Source organism: Corvus brachyrhynchos, unplaced genomic scaffold (genome assembly GCF_000691975.1).
Source record: "Corvus brachyrhynchos isolate BGI_N302 unplaced genomic scaffold, ASM69197v1 scaffold100, whole genome shotgun sequence".
NCBI classification, from domain to species: domain Eukaryota; kingdom Metazoa; phylum Chordata; class Aves; order Passeriformes; family Corvidae; genus Corvus; species Corvus brachyrhynchos.
In genome coordinates, this window is record NW_008236230.1 from 2031416 (window position 1) to 2051151 (window position 19736).

General features: G+C 38.9%; 1 protein-coding gene across 3 annotated transcripts in view; it reads right to left on the reverse strand.

The window, feature by feature from the left end:
• Positions 1–19736, reverse strand: part of FARS2 (phenylalanyl-tRNA synthetase 2, mitochondrial) — a 231207-nt gene that overhangs the window by 157390 nt on the left and 54081 nt on the right. For all 3 annotated transcript variants that reach the window (XM_008643449.2, XM_017746924.1, XM_017746925.1), the window contains 2 exons: positions 10958–11117; positions 3503–3634 (listed from right to left, as the gene is read on the reverse strand). In XM_008643449.2, the coding sequence (XP_008641671.1) occupies positions 3503–3634; positions 10958–11117 (292 nt within the window). The remainder of the gene's footprint in view (positions 1–3502; positions 3635–10957; positions 11118–19736) is intronic.

Here is a 19736-nt window from a genome sequence, read left to right on the forward strand (position 1 = left end):
CAGGAATGTTCTACCAATTCGTCTCACTGATAGCCCAAATACAGCAGCCTTTGTGATTCATAATTTTAGGAAATGAGACCTCAACCTGAGCTGCCCCCCAGAGCTGAATGTCTGACTGTGTGCCAGGATGCTTCAACCATCAGCTAACAATCAAAAGCCATCATCTGGAGCAGTCATCATACCAAAACCTCCCCTTCTTTTTTCAACTCAAGGCTCATTAAAGGTCAACACAGCAAAATGAGTACTAAGAATTAACAGAAAAGGAAAAAAGAAGCCTGGAGAAGATGCAAGCAGGAGTGATCATGACTCAGAACATATGGTATAAGCTCCCACATAGGGAGTGACTGTCTGACCAGCACTCTTTGGCTTGGAAAGAAGTCAATGACAAGAGTTACAACTGAGATCTAAACAAATACCAAGTGGCTTAAACAAGGAAAACGAAAGAGAGGCTCACTAACTCTTCTCGCATGACAGAAGAGCTCTGACTGTATCTCTAAGTTGTTGGTCAGAACAAAAAATAAGTGATTCCTCACACAAGTTAGGCAATTTAAGACATTGTAGAGAGTAAAGGTTTACTGGGACTCAAACATTTCAACAAATGAACGGAAGAAAATTCCACAATGACTACTGAAAACAAATGTGCAATTTTCAGCTCAGGAAACATGCAGCTGCAGGAGCATATCAGGGAAGGATCAGTATAACCATGCCTGTCCTATTCATCTGTAGGCACTGGACTGGGATGTCATCATGATACAGCGATGCCCTGGACTTTAGGTTGGATCTGCTGTGCCACCCTTACATTATTTTACTGTATACCTCAGGACTTAAAAACATCATGAAAAGTCTTACAAAAAAAATTACAGAGTTCTCTTCTTTTTGTTGTTTGTTTGTTTGTGAGTAGGGGTTTGTTTGGGGTGGGGGGGAGTGTTTATTTGGGTTTGGTTTTATTTTTAAATGATTTGGTTTATAGTCTCATAGTTTCGAAGTAAACTTTAGTTCAATTTACTTGCTTCCGTCCCCAGCTAACATATTCTGCAACACTGAGCACTGAGAACATTGCCATTGATTTCCATCAGCAAAGGATCACACCCTAACTGCTTCCAATTTCACAGTTACTAAGCAACACCAAGTGATCACAGCCTCTGAGTAAGCAACGTCCTGTATTCAAAAGTTTGAATTGTAGAACTCCATACAGACTTGAAACTTCAGCACCTACCAATGAACACCAGCTTTGCAAATCTCAGATAACAAACTCCTGAAGTACAGAAATACACACCTTGGATGCCGTTAATTGAAATTAGCTCTTCTGAACCACAAAATTTCCTTGTATCCTCATCATGGACCTAAAACTGAGAGTACATCCTACTCTACTGCAAAGTTTCTATATTTTTCCCAGTATTAACCAGAACAAAACCCCTTTTCTTTATATCAAAATTCATACATATCACTCCTATTAAAGTTATGTATTCAGGTATAAAGATGAAAAAGAAAACACACAAAAATGGTAAGTTAAACAGTACAATAAATTAGATTTTATACTTCTTACTGAACACTGATTACCAAATGATCTTCTTGTTCACATTATACCAAATACTTGTTCCAGTTTAGCACCATCAGCCTTAGGGGAACATGTAACATCATCCCTTACAATTCAGTGCATCTTCAGAGTACTGTATATTTTTTTAATGATTACATAAAAACACTGTAATAGGGTTTATGTTTTTCTTTTAAAATAGTATCACTGTTAGAAATACTATCACTGTCAGAAAATAGAAAATAACACCATATTATTCTTTTTTGTTGTTGTTGTAGGAGACTTTCCTGAATGCAAGCAGCTCTTAAAAAAAAAAAAACAATAGATAAATTTGCTTTAATGAAGATGGTACTTGCAGCCTTTACTAAATTGTATGTGCTGATCTACACACTAAGACAACAGAAACCTTGCTTGCTGCTAACATGGAAAATCTGAGTGGTCCAGAAGACTGGATCCATTACCCAGTGAATGACTAAGAATGAGGCTGGCTGTCCTCGCTTAGAAAATCCTGATCTGGTCTAACATTTAAAAAATGTGAAATTTCAAGGGTGAGAAAGTGCTATGGAAGCCCACGCATGAGAAAGCTGCAAAAAAAAAAAAGTGCTGCAGAAACCTCTGGTGTTTCATGTACATCCATTCACACACACACACAAATGTATACAGTAATTGTTTTGAGACACAGTTTAGCTCTTTTCTCACCCATTAGAGGAACCTAATCATAAGACTTGAGCAACATAAAAGCTTTTGAAGCAGAAAGACTAGACACTGGTGTGTTACATCTAATGGAAACCATATTACACAGCAGTCTTTCACTTCTGAGACTGATTAGAAGCTGTATTGTATTTACCACACTATGAAGACAATAACCTGAGACAGAACATTAGCATAAATCATTAATTCATTGTGGGTGAATTCTAGAAGAGGATATCTTTCTAAAGGGAAAATGATCACATTAAAATACAGGCAAACTTTGAGGAAAACAAACTGTGCCAAGTAAATGGTGCCAAAATTAAGTAATTCATAGTTATCATACTTGGTCTTCAATAGGAAGAATTTAGAGCACATGAAAATACAACAACAGCTTAACAAACCAGTGGGAAAAAAGTCAGCTGAGTATTACCTTGGCTATCTGAAAGCCCACTTGCTGGAATTAAACAGATCATATTCCAAAAGGCTCACATAGCTAATAAATAGTACTGGAAGACAGTGAACAACAGAGGACTGAGCACAAGTAGACTGTCCTGTGCTTACTAAGAATTGCCTATTCGCAGCAAATGAAAAAGCAAGCATGTAAAGTTCTCCATATAAAAATAATTAGAAAAAATCCTCCAATTTCTCCTCTCCTTTAATACTTACATGTAAGTTTTAGAAAGCAAAATTGTCACGTGACATTGCTCTGCAATAATTTCAATTAAAATAAATGATGTTGCTTTTAATGCAATTTACAACCTCATAAATAACCAACCTGAGGAGAAAAGAAACAAAACAAAAGAAAAAAGCTACCTACCATTTACCCAGCAACCAAATACCAATATGAAAGATATCACATTCCTCTTTCTATGTTTTAGATATAGAGGAGCATTTTGATATTCCAAATATTAGGGGATGTTAGTTGCTACTGATACTTTTAACTCATTACTAAGAATGCACTTGACATCTCTTGGGAAAGAAAAAAACCCCGCATGCCCTAATTTGCAGGTTCTCTTTTAAAGCTGGCATCTGTCTGTCTCCTTACTGCACAAAATAAAAGGCAAGCTTTCTGTTTGCAGGCTCCAGGTCACTTGCTCAGTTGCTACCCTCAAATCACAGCACGCAAGGGCTGCATTCCACCTGAGGAGTATTTGTGGCGGCTGCCACGCAGAGATGTCTGTGCTCACCGGGGTAGAAGGGGGCATTCCAGACTGTGAAGCTGATTGTGCTGAAGTGTTTGCTAACAGAGATGTCAATGAAGTAAAGGAGTTTCAGTACCTGAGTTAACAAGCTGCTGCTCCATGACCCCACAGCCCAGGACCTCCATCCATTCTCCTTGGAAGTTGATCTCCATCTCAAAGGAAGGGTGAGTAAATGGGAAGTAGCAATCTACCCATCTGACTTGCAGTCCTGTATCAGTGTTTAAAAAATAAATAAATATGAAAGGGTGTATGCTTAAAAGGCCATCCCTCCAACCATCTGTAAAACTTGCCCTTCAACTAATGACATGAATTACAGCAATCCAGAGAAAATAAATAGCAAACAAACTAATTTACAACACTTGTGCGAGGCGATAAATCTTAAAACCTGTGAAAAAAAATGACCATGTCTTTTCTAATATGAAAAATGCTTTGTGCAATTCAAGCACCCTTTGAAACCAAATCAATCATTTGTCAAACTCTAGCAACCACCTGGCATCGAACAAAAATGAGCCAAGATAATGGGAAAGTCAGTAATTTTGTTATTTTTTGCACCAGGAAATGACTGCTTCTCACAGGAAAAGCTAGCTAAGTCTTTAATTTTTACTTAGTATTTTATGGATTGCCTAGGCAAGTAATTTTTTTCATCAGAACTTAATTAAAATACAGAGCTATTCTCTCTGTATATGTTTAAATATGCAAGTTTAAAATAGATATTAATATACACAAATAGAAATATATTTTCCAAGTTGTACATTATTAAGTTATGCAACACATGCACAGAGCATTCTGGACCTGGTAGATAAGTGTAAGAGAAAAGCCTCACTTGGTAAGTCCCCACCATCCTCTCCAGCTCAGCACTTCTGCAAATACCACTGTGCAAAACAAGGAAAGTCCTGGCATCTCAGAGCAGTGGAGCCAGAAGAGAGCAAGGTCTTCAGTGCTAAGAAAAGCAGAGTAGTTGTCCAAGCCCTCATTATATTTGATGAGCTTTAGTTCTTCTAATGATTTACAGCACCTTTATTTCACTAAACAATTTTTTCTAACTATTAGGTGTCAGGAAAGAAGTCTCAGAAACATGAACATAGAAACTCAAAAGAGAACCGAAATGCAAATTCTGTAAGCTAAGCTAATGTCTTAACCCCAAATCCATCTTCTCTTCAGTTAAGCCAAATGCTAATCAGTGTTGGGATCATTAAGAACCAGGCAGGTCCAGCTTCGAAAACAAGGAGCACTGCAAAGGAAGTGCGGGTGACAGCAACTGTTAACATTCCTGGTTTGATCTTCAGGCTTTTTTGGGGTTATTTCATAAAAGGAATGTAAAACATGAAATTGCACGATTCATATGGGAAGTTTTTCAAATAAAAACATTTTATGTAGCCTCAAGGATTAGATCTTCTTTAATTACTTCTGAAACATCAAATGTGGCTACAGAAACTGAAACAAAAAATTACGACAAAGGTATACATGCATGGCCAAAACATAAAATACCTCCTAATAGTCACAGAGAACTTTCTAGATGCTGTGAAATTTCAAATGGCAAGGCAGGTTTCAACACAAACAGACTGGTACTTCTAGATTTTCTTTGCTTTCTTAAAAACCAACCTCAGGAAATTACATGAATAATGAAAAAGCTTTTTGGTAATTGTATATACAGAACTCAGAAAACTGAAAGTATTTGCAATAGTTTCATTCACAACTGTACTGTGACTTACAGCAATCATTTTATTGCCTTTTTTTTTCTGCATGACAATAAAAAAATACATTGATGAACATAGTCGTGTATACAATAGTATGGTGTGCAGAAAACATTTTTTTTATTTGCTGATCTTGGCATTTTTAATCCTAGGGCTGTGAACATATAAAATATTCTCATTTAGCTTGCAACATTTGCAACTGTAGCAACTACATTGAATATTCAACTAGTTTCACTCAGTAACAACATTCAGATAATGGTTTCTTATTAATCCTCTGATTACTTAAAAAATGAAGCTCTGGGAAAAATAGGATTTCTCAGCTGTTTGCTCTTAATTAAAATAAATTTTAAAAGGTAAAAAAAGAATTTAAAGCTCTTTTTATTTTTGAATTTTAATGCATACTAATACTTAAGAGGCTTCTGTTTTAAATGCAAATAAGCAAACAAACAAAAATCTAAATAAACCAAAACAAATTCACAATGAAGAAACAACTCTCACCTTCATTCTGTTCTCTAAATTAATAGTTAATCCCACATACCACAATAATTTTATTCATACAGTATCCAGGCCATTTGGGAATACCTCTCTAGTTTATATTCAAGTGTTCTTTCAGACTTCTGGCTCTAGAAGACTTTACTGAAAAGCAGAGGGTGCTCAGCCTTCAGCAACATTAACTGCATTTCTATAGAGTGTCACAGATAAATGGGTACATTTATTATTTAGATACAAAATATTGTCTTGGTGCTCAATATATTCCCAAGGAATAAAGGGCATTGCTTAAACTCAGCAAATTAACCCACTACAGATTAAAAAGGATTATGGTGATTAGGCTTCCTGTAGTACTACATAATTTGCCTGATTTGGCCTAATTTATTTCTTCACATACAGCCTATGAAATACTGGCAAAACTGATATTTTCTAGAAATTATATCTGTCTTAAAGTAGGCACTTACAAGAGCACATTGCTGAATCTAATCAAAGCCTGACAACTAGACACAAACTCCGTAACTTTTCTGGTTCAAAGAAATTATTTGTGTTATCAGACACAAACACACCCGCTCATTTCAGAGCCTCACAGTGTTCATGGGAGTCCTTCCAGTGAGCAGGTGTACATTCATAACTGTGCTGGGTTGATTCTGGCTGAACACCAGGTCCCCAGCAAAGCTGCTCTACCATGCCCCTCCTCATCTGGACTGAGGGGAGAAAATATAATGAAAGGCTCATGGGTCAAGGTAAGGTCAGGGAGAGATCACTCACCAATTACAGTCGTGGCCAAAACAGACTTGACTTGGGGAAACTTGTTTAATTTATTACCAATAAAATCAGAGTAGGATTATGGGAAATAAAACTACATCTTGAAAACAACTTCCCCCCCATCCCTCCCTTCTTCTGGGCTCAACTCCACTCCCGAATTCTCTACCTCCTCCCCAACAGCAATGGGGATGGGCAATGGGGGCTGCGGTCAGTTCATCACCCATTTTCTCTGCCACTCTTCCCCTGCTCCAGGGTGGCATCATGCCCACCAAAGACAGTCCTTCATTAATTGCACCAGCGTGAGTCCCTCCACAGGGTGCAGTCCTTCAGGAACCTCTTGTTCCAGCATGGATCTCTCCACAGGGCCACAGGTGCTGCCAAGAGCCTGCTCCAGCACAGGTTTCCAACAGGGTCCCAGCCTTCTTTGGGAATCCACCTGCTCCAGCATAGGGTCCTCCATGGGCTGCAGGTGGATCTCTGTATCGCTATGGACCTCCACGGGCTGCAGGGGCACAGCTGCTTCACCATGATCTGCACTGTGGGCTGCAGGGGAAACTCAGCTCAGGCACCTGGAGCACCTCCTCTCCCCCCTCCTCCACTGACCTTGTGTCTCAACGAAGGCATCTGAAGGGCTGCTTCTCACACATGTTCTCATTCCTCTCCCTGGCTGCAATTGTGCTGGACTTTTTTCCTCCCTTTTAAAATGTGTTATCCCAGAGGTGCTACTACCATCACTGATGGGCTCAGCCTTGGCCAGCATTGGGTCCACCTTGGAGCCAACTGGCACCGGCTCTGTCAGACATGGGGCAAACTTCTGGCACCTCCTCACAGAAGCCACCCCTGTAGTCTCCCTGCTACCAAAACCTTGCCATGCAAACCCAATACAGTAACTTCTATTTCAGATCAGGATGGAAATAGTGAATAATTATTGTTATTTCTGAACACTGAATCCAGGTAAGCAATTGGTTGTAGCCTGCACTCAAAAGTAATGGTGTTACCAGATATTAAGCTAAACAAGTGATAGCCTAATTGAGTCTCATAATGAAAAAGGCTTGACCAAAGGCAGTGAAAAAGAAAGAAAAGAAAAAAAGAACAAACACTTTAAAGCAGCCTGTTGCTACACTGCAGCACAGAAACAACAAAGCCTGAGACCCAGATGGTCTTCACTGACCGGAAATTCTCTTTGTTGCTGTGAGGATTATTTTTAGAGACGAAGTTAGGGAAGAGAAAGGAGAGAGGTGCAGGGTGGGTGCTGGGAAGCACAGAAGGTATTGAACTGTGGCCTCTTGAGGTGTGTGTCAATTTGTAAGTACTCTGCACCTTGTTGTTTCAGATAATTCATCATGCAGCAGACAGGAGCTGGCTGCCCATATAAACCTGCATTAGCTCACATTTTTCAGAAGTTATTAGCCAGACCATTATGTCCCCGATCATTTTATTTTTTTTCAACTTGTTACACTCATAGATTGCCATGCACTCAAAAGAGGTATCAGTACAACAGAATTAAGAAGGAGAATGAGCAGAACAGCATGTTTGATTTAAAAGACATCCAGTGGTGGTTCAGAGAGAACCAGCAGTGGCAAACCCATCAGTCAAAGCACAGCATTACTCATTCTCATGCCTTCCCTTACCAGTGCCTAGGAACTGGGTAGATAAATATGGAACAGCAGTGAATTTTGAGCCATTTCATCTAAAGCAATGAATCACAGAACCAGCACACAGTCATTATTTTCTATTTGCTATAGTAAGACTACTTCTGAATCTCTCAGAGTTCAGAAAGCTTTTGGCCAACTACAGAGAGGTTAGAGAAAGAACCATAGTTGAGAAAGACTGGCTACCTTTATGAGGAAGTCATGGACAGCCTTGTTACAAGGTAACTAAAATGAGAACTAACAGACTACCAGATCTGCATGGGGAGATGGAGGTGTAACTTAAATTAGTGGATTTTAAGTGTGCACCTTATGCAGGTAACAGACAAAAACTAAGGAAGGTGATGTCTAGGTGTAGTATTTGAAGTAGCTTCTTGACAGAAAAATGGAAGAAACTGAAAGACAATCACTTGTAGAATGCAAAATCAGGCATGTCATAGCACCAGAAAATGCCATAAGAACTACCTTACATTGTCAAGTTTTTAAGACAACTGATTGCATGCTCCAGAACTTTCTCCCTCCTCTAATACGTGTCATTCCTTTGCCTGTTGGCAAATCCAGAAAGACATAAAAAGACAAACTTTTGGGGTAAGTGCAGATTTCTGTGAAGTCTTTGACCTTCCTCAGGATAGCACAGTGATTTTTAAGCAACTTTGTTTTGTCAGCACTGAATTATCCAAATAGTGTGGTAGGAATCAGATAGAGCACAACTGTCTCATTAAATATTATAAAAACTAACCTAGAACAACACATAGAAAAAGAAAACAAAAAAAGGCAGGTAGGTGATATGACCTTTCTGCAGAGATCCTGCAGAGATCCTAAATCTATCATCAACCTGAGCTAGTAAATTCCCAGAGAATCACTGCAGAAGCACAGCTTCCAAATCCAGGACTTCAGGCACAATCTAGTTTATGCAAAACTAACATGCACAGCAGACTTAATCTACAATCCAAACAATCTGCCCATGAAAAACAGTTGACTGTATGACAATGCAACATTTCAGTCACTTACTGCAGCTGTGGTCATGCTATCCTGCTAGAAAAGATGTGCAACTTCACTACAGTATTCTGCTGACAGCACAGGCTGTAAAGAATACAACTGATGTCAAGTATAAAGGGAATGAAATTTTTGCTTTTAACAGAACATGGGGCTTTATGAAATATCCACATAAAGGAAAAACATAGAAATTTTCCAAGAAAACACATTTAAACACATTTTAAATTTTAAGTTAAAGTTTACAGGAGTCAAGAAGTACAAAGTAATCAAGAGTACTGCGTAAAGTGAAGAGTAAAACGCTAGTTAAGAGATGACAGCTATCAAAAGACAAATTTATTTATGTGTGCCCCAAGCCTGTTGCAGTGCACTGATGTCATACACCTTCTGCTTAACATGAACTGTGCTCTTTGAATACTTTGAAATACAGTATTTCCAATTTAATTCAATAACTGTATCTTGTGTTTGTATTTCAGGAAAAATACTGGGGGTATAGAAATAGAAAATCCCTACAGTAAGAAGGTGTACAAACTAGTTTTAGTTTGTACATTTAAAATAATTTATGAATATGTTTTAATGTCTTCCTAGCTACTGTGTGGACTGTAGAAGAACTAGTAATAGCCACATGCTAAGGCTTAAAGTGCAGCATCTGTCAACAGTTAGAGAAGGATGTCACTGCAGTCTGAGATACCACTAATAACTCCTAGAAATTGCTCACTTTAAACATCCTCAGCATCTGAGGTTGATCTAAATACATCATTCTTACTGTTAGTCACTTTCATTCTAATTTTGTATGTTTCAAAAGGCCACTGTTAAGTAAAATACACCTATAAGAAGCTCTGAGCTGAGGAGCTTAAAAATATTTGTCCAGGTGGAATAGAACAAAAACTGGTAAAAGTTTTGCTTACTATAAGTCAACTTTAGAAATTCAGAAAAATATTCAATTCAAGCAGTCATATATAGAACTTGATATCATTATCAATCCACTCTTGGAAGTACTGCTCTAAGTGCAGTAAACATCTTTAAAGACCTTAGAAAGTAGGCAAGATACCTCATGCATTCTAATACCATGTAGTATTTCCTCAACAGAAAAATGAATCAGCTCAGGAGAGCAGCCTCCATGCCAGGAAATAGCATTAATGCAGCAATTCTGACTCAGGCCATTTATAAATTCAGTTCCTGAAACTGAAAGCAGGTATTTCTGAGGAGAGAATACTTCATTCATATACACATTCATTACCCTTCCTCATTCCACTGTAAGTACCAAAAAACAACTATTTTTCAGCTTGATGTGAACTTAGCAAACATGGTTTGCCCTCAGCTGGAAGTTTTAATTTATCTGCATAAGGGAACTGCTCACGGCGCTTTGTGTGCACACGCAGCAGAGCAGCACATGGACACACACACCCATTCCCTGCTCCTGCCCATCCCCATGCCACTGGTGCAGGATGTGAACACTTCCCAAGCTCTCACGCACCCCAGATGCGATGCTGCACCCATGGTCCATCCCTCCAGGGACATGGAAGGCCCAAGTGGATGAAGCAGAGGGGGTCCTGCACTGCTTTGCGCTGGAGCTGGAGTTGCCTCTCCTCGCAGGACGCACGCTGACAGGCCTTTAGCACACAGCTTCTGCCAGACCACTGCTTGCAGTTGGGTCTCCACAAGTCACCACCTGTATTCATGCCCACTACGTTACCCTGACATGCTGCACACCAAAATATTTTCACAAAAACCTGCTGAGTCAACACAGCGTTGTGTGCACCAGTATTTAGGAAAATCCAGAGAGGAGTGTGTGGCCTCTTGGAAAAACCCATGTGGCTGCTTCTGTATTGCCAGCTGTCAACACAACCCCTAAGCTTCCTGTCTGTGCAGCAAAATGTTTGCAAAAGCCCAAATGACTACAGCCATGAGCAGTCTGGGGGAAAAGGTGCAAGAACCTACCATCACCAAAGATGTGAGTCATGAGCTTTGTGAGCACTTGCTTCAGGTTGAACTCTACCAGCCTCACTGCCTCCATGGTGTGACACTCCTGCTTGTGTGCAGTGCGATGGCCTTGCTCAAACAGCTGTAAACCTTCACCATCTTTAATGCTGGAGAACAACTAGAACAAAACCACAAAAACACCAGTGTTTTGCATCAGTGACCTTCTAAACGAAAATAAAGAATGAAATTTCATTGATTTAAGTGGGAATCTTACCTGCTAGGTCTGCACTGTGAAAAACAAACATAAAGGCTGTGACTTTTTACAAATTCTGTCCACTAAATGCAGAGATGAATCATCATAAGAACAAAAATACTCAAATAATCAAATCTGGTTTATTTTTGTACTGTATCTTCAAATAATACAATTAGCTTCAGGAAAATAATAATTCACAAAATGAACATCTCTCCTTTTCTGATTAATTACTTTGAAAGTTATCATGCAGAACAAAGTACTCTGTACAGTGTATTACACCCCAAAAACTACAAAACACACTGGCATTTATCATGACTTCAACTTTTTTAGTACTTGAATGATGTAAAAGAAATACCACAACACCAAAAAGGAAACAAAACCACAAAAACACAAAACCAAGCAAACAACAAAAAAAACAGACCCAACCTCCCACCAAAAAAAATGAAACCCAAAAAAAAGCCAAAAAAACCCAAAAAAACCCTGGAAGTTTAATGAGACTTAAGCTGCTTACAGTTGATTCATCTTGGGTACAGTTTATTCATCTAAGGACTACCATTTTCCTGCATATTCCCACACACAGCATCCTTTTTGTGAACAGGAATTTTGTCAATGGGGCATTTAAGGATTCATGATCTCAGGTGGGGGTTGCCAGATAAATTACAAAGCACCAGGACAGCTGTTTTGGGATGTAGGAGACTTGCTCTTCACTCAGACGCTGCTCCCCACCACATCTGCTGCAAGTTGAAGATTTCTGTTTCTGGCATATCCCCATATGTTTCTGGCCAGGTGATCCTGGACAGATACATACCAGCAAATCTATATCCTCTCAGAAAGACCAATAAAACATGCTCATTAAACAACATTGTTGGAGGCTCGGTGTCTTGGGGAGACAAGCAGGCAGTTTTACAGTCTAAAGAGCATTTTTGTTGGAAATCCTTACAGCTGTGCAAAAACCCTATCTCTGGGGTGAAGTCTGGAGGGTAGGGAGCGCCAATTGTGAAAGTGTTTCTAGTGCCCTTTCCTACCCCTCCTCCTCCACCTTCCCATAGTCAATCAAGCACAGAGGGAAAAAACATGCACTGAGATTTTTTTCCCATTAAGCCTCCCAGCATAACTAGCTCTTAGTCAGGAGATGCCATGAATAGTGTAAAATCTTAACAACTCATGGATGCCCGCAGAAGTTGTTTTAACTGTAAAACTGTAGTTTGATGCCTTCAGAGCGCTAAATGCTCTAAACAAAAAGTTCAAATGAATCTCTGGTAGTCCACAAATGCTGGATACAATTAATTAGGACTAGTTTCTAGCACATTTCCCACAGACACAACGAATGAAGAGTCTGAGTTCAGACAGCACGCAAACTAGCACCACAGTGGATTGAAGGAATACAAAAAAACATCCAGTAGCATAAGTTTTTATTGCTAGCCACAAGGAGTTTGCTGGAAGATAGAGAAAACACCTCTCCAGTTAATCTCCTTAGTGTGCTGCAGAAAATACTAAATTAAAAAGGAAAGTAGAAATACCAAATAAAATGACTCTCCATCAGTCTAACAAAAATGCCTTTACTAGCCAAAAGGCAGCAGCTTGACAAACAAAGTATCACACATTTAAATAACACGTTCTTTATACAAGTAAGTGCTCATCTGAGATTAAACCCCCTTCTTCGTACTGGCATTATTCCTACCTTGGCTGGAACAAGCAGATAATACCCACTCTGTAACTAATTTGCTGTCAGCAACGCAGATAGGTCATCCAGCATGTGATTTTGAAAGCCAGGGGGAATTCAGAGAGGCCAGCATTAGCCTAGGGAGTATAATTGTCTTAGGCTCACCAGGTGGCCAGTGGAGAGACACAGCCTCCCTCACAGAGGAACACGGAGCGGCTAAATTAGGTTCCTGCTCTGAACGATCCTATGCAGGTAGCTGTTTTTTCTATTGACTCACTCACTAAGCCAGAAACACCCTTCAGGCAACAGAGATGTTCCCTCTTTGGACCAGAATACACTGTATTTACACATTAGAAGGTACATTTGTTATTTTAGGACATGAAACTCTCTTCCTCCTTTTCCCCTTCACTCCTCCCTTCAGCTGAAGACTGGCTCCTCAGACTACTGCAAGGAACAGACAGTCTGGACACTAGCCTTTAAAACACAACATACATATCAACAAGTACGTAGAAATACTTTTCCTTACTGTTGTATTATTCCTGAAATGTTGATATCACAATTACAGTCTTAAGCAAAATTCTGTTTCAGTGGTTTATATCAGATGTGGAAATGAAATACATGCAAGAATCATTAAGTACATTGGATCATAATCCAGCCCTGTAACCTGCCTGAGTCCTCATCCTGCCAAACCAGTCATATGCAACATCTCCTTCTCCAAGCCAGGACAAGTGTCCATGCAGCAGTGCGCTGAGCCAGGCTGGGAGGTGGCTCTGGATGGGTGGTAACCCAGGAGAAGGGAAGAAACTGAGGGATGTGAAAAAATGATCAAGTTTTGCTTAGTAATGAAATCTCAGCATAGTAGCAACACCAATAGATGAGCTGGCACGTGGAACAGGGCTGGGCCACTTCGGACACAGGCGTGACTCCAGCCCAGTTCAGACAGGCTCTGAAAACACAGCCATAGGGAAGTCCCTGAGAGACAGGCAAGACAACAGCCTGTCAGTCAGGCACTGAAAGGCACTTTGGTAGGTATTCTCCATAGAGGCTCCATCAGCTGCAGATGGGGTTATAGAGTGAAAAAAAGAGATGCCTTACAGTTGTATTAATATTTATTCCCGACTTTCCATTCACTGACATTGCTATGTCAATATGAGCAGCTTTACCAATACACCAATTTCACTATTACAATGATTGAATTAAGTACATGTCTTGGATTAGAAACACTTCAACATTTCCGTACACATAAAGCTGGGAAAGTCAAAGCTTGAATAAAATGAAGAATCACCTACAGTCACTCCTTTCTGATGTCAGCTTTTCTCAAGCACATATCTGAGCAAATGGAGAAAAAAAATACCTAACAGTCTTGCATAAAACACTGACACATCCAAGACAACATTTTCACGTACATTCATTCCTTCGGTGCAGACTAAAGCAGCGTGCACTATCTTACTGTACTGAATACAATCAGTCACTACTACAACCAGGAAAAAAATTTCCTGTAGCCATAAATCGAGCACTTACGTGTCTTTCTAGTGTAAGGACAAGAAGATTTTTCTTTGAGTGAAGGTGTGCAAAATATTGAATACTGTATCACCATGCAGAAGTCAAAAAAACTAACACCAGGATTTATCAGCATATCTGACTGGTGCTGCATTATGAAGGAGAAGGCAGAAAGGAATTGAAGTGACCTAACCATGTGGCATGAAGTTTACTCACAGTTTAGCTCATAATAAAAATAAATTAAAATCTGATAACATGTAATGGCAAGAAGACATGGGGTTTTAACTGGACAAGTACAAATGGAGCTATGCTCCTTCAAAAGCACATTCCAGTATTTCTCAGCCTGGCATGAAGGGCAGAAGTCACATGTGTGATTTAAACAAAGACCCCAGCGTTTCTTCGGTCACTTGAAAAACTTTTTTGTCTCACATCCCTTCATTATCCATACATTTAGTATTCAGTCCAAAATAAGTGTCTCTTTGCAGGATGGCATTCATAGGTTTCAGATCAGAGAGATCTGAAACTACATCCTGTCTTTCCACAATGCAGTTGTGTATTCCTCCTGCCACTCATGCATACACCAGTGATCAAGATAATGAATAAATCATGCTCATGTACTTATACTCACAGATAAACCAGCATTTAAGATTATCTCTATGAGGATCTGCACGTGACAACACCCAACCTTGCCACACCAAATACATTTTGTCTCACTGGCCCTAATAAATATCCCTAAAAATGAACCAACAGCTGCACTCTGAACCCACTCACAAACAGCAAACCCTTTCCACAACATTTTAAGTGGAACTCAGGACTCAACCAATGGATCAGGAATTATGAAGATGATGCCACCAACAGATGGCTCAAGGAGAAAACCTAATGTCAGTCTCAGTCAGCCACCACGGTGTAAACATACACCCTGATCCAGCCAGTTCCAGGTACCAAAGAGAGATCCACGTGACAGAAGGCTCTTCATGTCATATCAATAAGAATTTTAGGGGGTAGAAAATGGGAAAAATGACTTCAACCCACAAGCTTGGGGTTGAACCTTAATTTCTACATCGTTCCATTTCCACTCCTCCAATTACAGCAAAGAAAGGTAATCTCTGTTGTTTTTTGGGGGTAGACAGCTTGTTTTTTGGGTTTTTTAACCTAATCAAAGTGTTTCTGTAAGAAAAGTGAAAACGATAAAGATGTTTTCAAACCAGAAAGAAAAAGTAACACCGCTACACAGATACCTGATACAATGATTAAGACATACATGATAGACTTCTGTTTCTGTGGCAGTAGAAATTCCTTTACTTTTAAGCACCTTAGACTTCCCAAATACACTTGTAGGCATTTTGCTCTCTTTTTTTCCCTGCACAGTTCAAATACTGCATTGAATGTATATAATTGCTTTATTCTGAAAAGCCTTCTTGATTTGTTTGGTTTTTTTAGCTGGACAACAGAGAGTAAGACAAAGTCTGAAAAAAAAAATGAAGTCTTTGCAGTAAAAGATGCACTATTGGTTTTCAAACTTTCTAGACTATGGATCACTATGAAAATCTAGCAGACCGTCTGATGCCCTTCACCGTCAAATTTTCAACTAAAAATAACAACGAATACAATTTGGGTCCTCGGATCAGTGAAGATCTATTTATTACGGCATGATTTATACACCACAACTTGGAAACTACAGAATAATGCAAGGTTCACAACTTGGACAGATACCGGAAAAAGTGAAGTCAGTTCCACCTGAACTAGCCAGGCCCTTTATTGCTACCACTCAGCTAAACTGAAGCTTCAGGAATAAATTCACCTCAGAATATTCTAGCAAAGTAATGCTGCTGCTCTTTTTCTTACCAAGGTGAATCTAGTTCAAGTGCCTCTGCTCCTGTACAGCGCTCGCCACTCCCTGTGAGAAGAAGGGCCGTCTCTCAGGCTCCTTGGCACTGATGCTTTGCTCACAACCCCACCAATAAGTTGTAGAGGGCTAAGAAGGGTACCTTTCCTTGGCCATTTAAGCCTTTTAAAATATTTGTTCCTTGTGCCCAGCTAAACACTGCTCTTATGACTCCCACTCACACTCACAAGCACTCTCAGACATACTCCAAATCACTCCATAAAATAGGCTGATCCCTGGAACACTATAAATTGATTTAAATTCCTTTACATATGAGGATTTAAAAAATGGACTGAAGACAGGAAGGAGCTTTCCTTTGATACAATGTCAGAGCAGAAGAACAGTGTCCAAAGCTGCAGCAACATATAGGATTTTGGAGAAGTCAAACCTAAAGACATGAGTTTTCCAGGTGGAAACCCAGCATGGTACTTGATTTAAAAAAACCTCAAAACTGCAGATCAGTGGTCAATCAGGAGTTCACATCATCCCAAACCACAAGGAAAAGGAAAAAAGCAACATTTTTTTTTTCTTTTTAACAATACACAAGGAATATTGCCAAGCTACACAAGTATGGGAAGATGAGGAAAGGAGTATGTACTTAGATGAAAAAGAGAAAAATCTACTAATTTTCTATTAGCTAGAACAAGAGTCTTTACATTTTGGGATATAAAAACTAGAAGCTACAATATTGACTTTCTTTTTTCAATTATATATAGTCCTTTGGAGGAGTAGTCCTTTATTTGTAACTAGAATATCTACCATTTTTCCATTGCATCCTAACAAAAAAGTTTCCATTTCCACCATAAGCATTTCAATGGAGAATAAAGATGTATCCCTACTACTTCTAGCACAAACAAGCCCGTAAGAGCATATTTTTTTCATCTAGACAATCTTGTATTCGCCTCCACTGGAACAGGGTTACTAAATTAGAGGAGCAATTTCCATGTTTTAGCATCTGTTCCCCTTAAAATTTGTGTATCATTCAGTACAGACTATAAAACACCGTACAAAGTCTCCTTCCAATGTGTAAACATCTTTTGTTGTCAACTGAAAGCTGTTCATTGACTGCCATTGGGTTTATATTGGCTCCCTCTTCTGGCTGACAGGCACAAAGTGCAATTTAGTTGAGATTTTTTTTCTCTTTTCCATAAATTATGGAACTGCACCAAAGCCAATGGCATAGCACAGAAATAATTTCTCTTATAATCCACCCAGGAAAACTGGCCAGTTCAAATTTGACTACAGCAGTATCAAAATTGCCAATCCAAAGCACTGACAAAAAGAAAAAAAAACCATATACCATAGAAAGAAAAAAAAATCCAAACACCAATTAGAAGAAAAACATGAATGCTGGAGGAAGTGAATACAAAAGAATATCACTTGGGGATACTGTTTAAGAAGAACAGATGATTTTATGCTCAGAATTCTGAAGTAGATTTGGGATTTCTGGTTTTAACTATTTATATTACTCAGTTTCTAACTGTTCTATATATTACATTCAGATAATAATCACCTCAAATACTTTCAAATGTATTGAAAACATGTCTAAATGTATTGTCAGATGTTCTTTGATGGCAGTCCAAGGACATTTTTTAAAAGTTTATGAGAAATTTAAGCATGAATTATTCTTTTAGCAATGACTTTGGAAGATGGGAATTTCTTTAGTACTTTAATATTTGCACTCATACAAAGCTGCAGAAATCCATCAGTTACCTGCTCATCTTTGAATTATAGATTACTTCTCTCTTTAAAAAGTAATCAACCAACCATCATGAGAAAACATAGCCAAAAAAGCAAATAGCTCACAAATATCTCAGGATAACTACTGTAAAATTGCCAAACTTGGTTTATTTTTCCAGATCTTACTTCAACGTACAGATATTAACTTTGATATAAAGAATTATGCTGAAGGTTTCCATCACAGGGCAGGAGCTTTAACATAGTCATGACTACAGAATTTGGTATTTGTAAAGGAGACTCACTTTTGTACATATCCTACATCTTTCATATCCTGCCTAAAATTTCAGCTGAGAATGAAGTGATTTTCCCCCCACACCTCCTAAACTGAGATCAAACATAAAATTCCTCTAAATTCAAGTTCCTATAAAATCACTCTACGCTTTTATCTTTCTTTTCACATCATCTTCGGTCTGTGGTCACTTACACTGACAAGACAGCAAATGATAAATGTAAAAATCAAAACAAAAAATTAGAGCAGCAAACTGACAACAGCATTTAAAATTACTATATTGGCCATAACATGAAATGTACCCAGGGCTTGTAGCTAAGAGCTAACAGTTTTTCCCTTGGTTCCAAAGATTCTGATCCTTGGTACTTGTGCAAATGTCTTCTCACCAGAGATTGTAGCCTGGTTATGAATGAAAAGTCTGAGACAAGGGTAACAGGCCCTGACAGTCACAAGTTTCTGCTCAGTGGGTTACAGCTTAAACTTGAGTATAAATAAATGAGTATCAGAGTATTTTTCTCATGTAGTATTACCTCTATTAAGTCTTTGTTCCGCTCAGACAGTTACTTCTGGAATTATTTAAATGTGGATTATTTTGAACAGGCAACCAGAACATAAAACACAGAAACAGTCCCCAGTGAAATTTCTGAATTACATATTAATTTTTTTCCACAAGGCTCTTGTGATTATGGCTGTAGAAAGGGGTATATATTGAAACACGAAGTGAAGCAAAAAAGGATGCTTCAGATCATGCTCAGGTTTATAATTTTTTCAGGTTGCCCAATAAACAACACTTTACACATTGTGCACCACACCACTATTCTTTCTTCATCAGTATAGAAAGCTCTCCAATAACATCTCAATCATTTTCTTGGAGAAAAAGAGAGAAGAGAAAAAGAAACAATCTCCAATGCAATGAATTAGATTGTTAAACATTGTGTATTTCTAGATGGAACATGTTAGTGAAAACATTTCTGTAACTCTGTTCCCAGTTATTCAAATCCTGTTATTCCTATTATTGAATTTGTAAAGTAGAAAGAAATAGTCTATCATTAGGACCAAAATTTCTTAAGGGGTACATTCATTAACAGGTATTTCAATTAGATCAATCACACCCGAGGTTGCAGCAATTTCCTCCTGCAAGAATATTGATGTTATAATTTTGTGGCAGATAAAATATTTCCATCTGAATGACTGAACTCCTGCTCAAGTAAAAAAAAAAGTTGTCATGAACAAAAACGGTTAAGAAATGGAATTTTCTTAATATAGTATTGTATACCATATACCCTGATTGTATTCATAAATAGGCCTATGCAAAAAGAACAGCAAACAAACCAGGCTGCCTAAGTCTGCAATATTTCCATTTCGTGGTTCCCAAAGAAGCAGCTGCAGGCTGGATCCAGCACCACGCAGCTCACAGGACACCTGCAGGGGCAGGCATGTGTTCGCAGTGGAAGGACCAGCGGCCACACCGGGGGGGAAACGCCAGTGCAGGCAGCACGAGCCCCCTCCAGCACGGAGGAGACCAGT